Below are 1,509 nucleotides of genomic sequence, written 5' to 3' on the forward strand. Positions count from 1 at the left end.
AAAGCCCCGTATAAAACCATCAGACCGTGTGAGAACTCACTATCATGAAAACAGCATGGGGGTAACCACACTCACGATTCAATTACCTCCCACCAGGTCCCTCCCACGACACGTGGGGATTATGGGAACTACAATTCAGGATGAGATTTGGGTGGGGACACAGCCAAACCTTATCAGATGGGGTTTCACCACGTTGCCCAGGCTGGTCTCAAACTCCTGGGCTCAAGTGATCCTCCTTCCTGGCCGCCCAAAATGTTGGGATTACAGGCATGAGCCACCATGCCTGGCCTGATTCGTTTTAATGTAGATTGCATTAACATATTTTTTATCTTGACGTATGAGGTTTTGGGTGCCCCTTTAAGTTGTGTACCTGAGGTGAGTTCCTCACTCCCCGTTACCCTAGTCCCAGGCCTGTTCTTGGGAACCTGGAGTGCAGGGAGGCCCTGCTTTATCAGCCACAGCCACAGAGCTCCTGTGTTTCTCCCCAGGTCTCCCTGCAGTACAGCTCCAGTGGCAGTTGGCACCACACCTGCGGAGGGACCCTGATAGCCAACAGCTGGGTCCTGACGGCTGCCCACTGCATCAGGTAACTGCCATTCCCTGGGCACTTGGCCTGCTTACCAGCTGGTGCTCATTTCTGAGCTGGGGGCTTAAATGGCCTGAACCACACTACATAAAGCAGCCTTGAAAAATAACCACTAGCCTGGCCGTAGTCAATCAATGGTTCAGTGTGTTGGCCCATCAATGTCAGTACATGGCATAGATGGGGTGTCCTGTGCCAGGTACTGAGGGAGGATGAGGACAAGGGGAAGGCCTAATCTCTGCCCTCTTGGGGAAACTACATGTGGCCTCTGGATCTGGAATTGGGTTCCCTTGAACAACTTGACTTCTCAAAGCTTCAATACCATCACCTGCAGAAAACAATGGAGTAACAGAATTTAGTGTGAATTCAATGAGTTGATTTACTAAAGGGCCTGGCACTTAGTAAGTGCCCAGTGAAAGCTAATTCTGAATTATAGACTAATTATAAAGGCCCATGAGGTTCTGCAACGTTGTTCACTTACCCTCTTCGTTGTCCGTGACCTCTGCTCATCACAGCTGGAACTCACCGGAGCATCTGCTGGGTCGGCGTGACTCCTTCCAGGAGCGATCCCTTCTCCCATCTAATTTATCATAAGCTCTAGGGGGTTTTGGGGAAAATAATACAGACCTACAGGCAGGAGTCCTGGCTTCTCCTTCTGGTTTCTCACTAATGGTGGGACTCTGGGCCAGGTTATGCCTCTCTGGGCCTCAGTTTCCCCATCTGAAAATGAAAGGTGGGAAAAATGTCCTTGAGAGCAAATGACTCCTGTTTTCTCTGTGTTCATCTCATTCCCTCCGTAATCCTACAGAGTCTGTGTTATTACAACATTGATTTTATATTGTAGTTTAGAGTTAGTATAGTAACAATTATTATATGATCATAGTTCTTACGTTATATACTTTAGGCTCTATTATAACTAACTGATT

General features: G+C 48.1%; 1 protein-coding gene across 1 annotated transcript in view; it reads left to right on the forward strand.

The window, feature by feature from the left end:
* LOC113222475 (chymotrypsin-like elastase family member 2A) overlaps window positions 1–1,509 on the forward strand; it is an 8,567-nt gene that overhangs the window by 5,398 nt on the left and 1,660 nt on the right. The window contains exons 3-4 of the mRNA XM_026452116.1: window positions 489–588; window positions 1,295–1,316. Coding sequence (XP_026307901.1) covers window positions 489–588; window positions 1,295–1,316 — 122 coding nt within the window. The remainder of the gene's footprint in view (window positions 1–488; window positions 589–1,294; window positions 1,317–1,509) is intronic.

This window comes from Piliocolobus tephrosceles, unplaced genomic scaffold (assembly GCF_002776525.5).
Source record: "Piliocolobus tephrosceles isolate RC106 unplaced genomic scaffold, ASM277652v3 unscaffolded_31422, whole genome shotgun sequence".
In the NCBI taxonomy this organism is placed as follows: Eukaryota; Metazoa; Chordata; class Mammalia; order Primates; family Cercopithecidae; genus Piliocolobus; species Piliocolobus tephrosceles.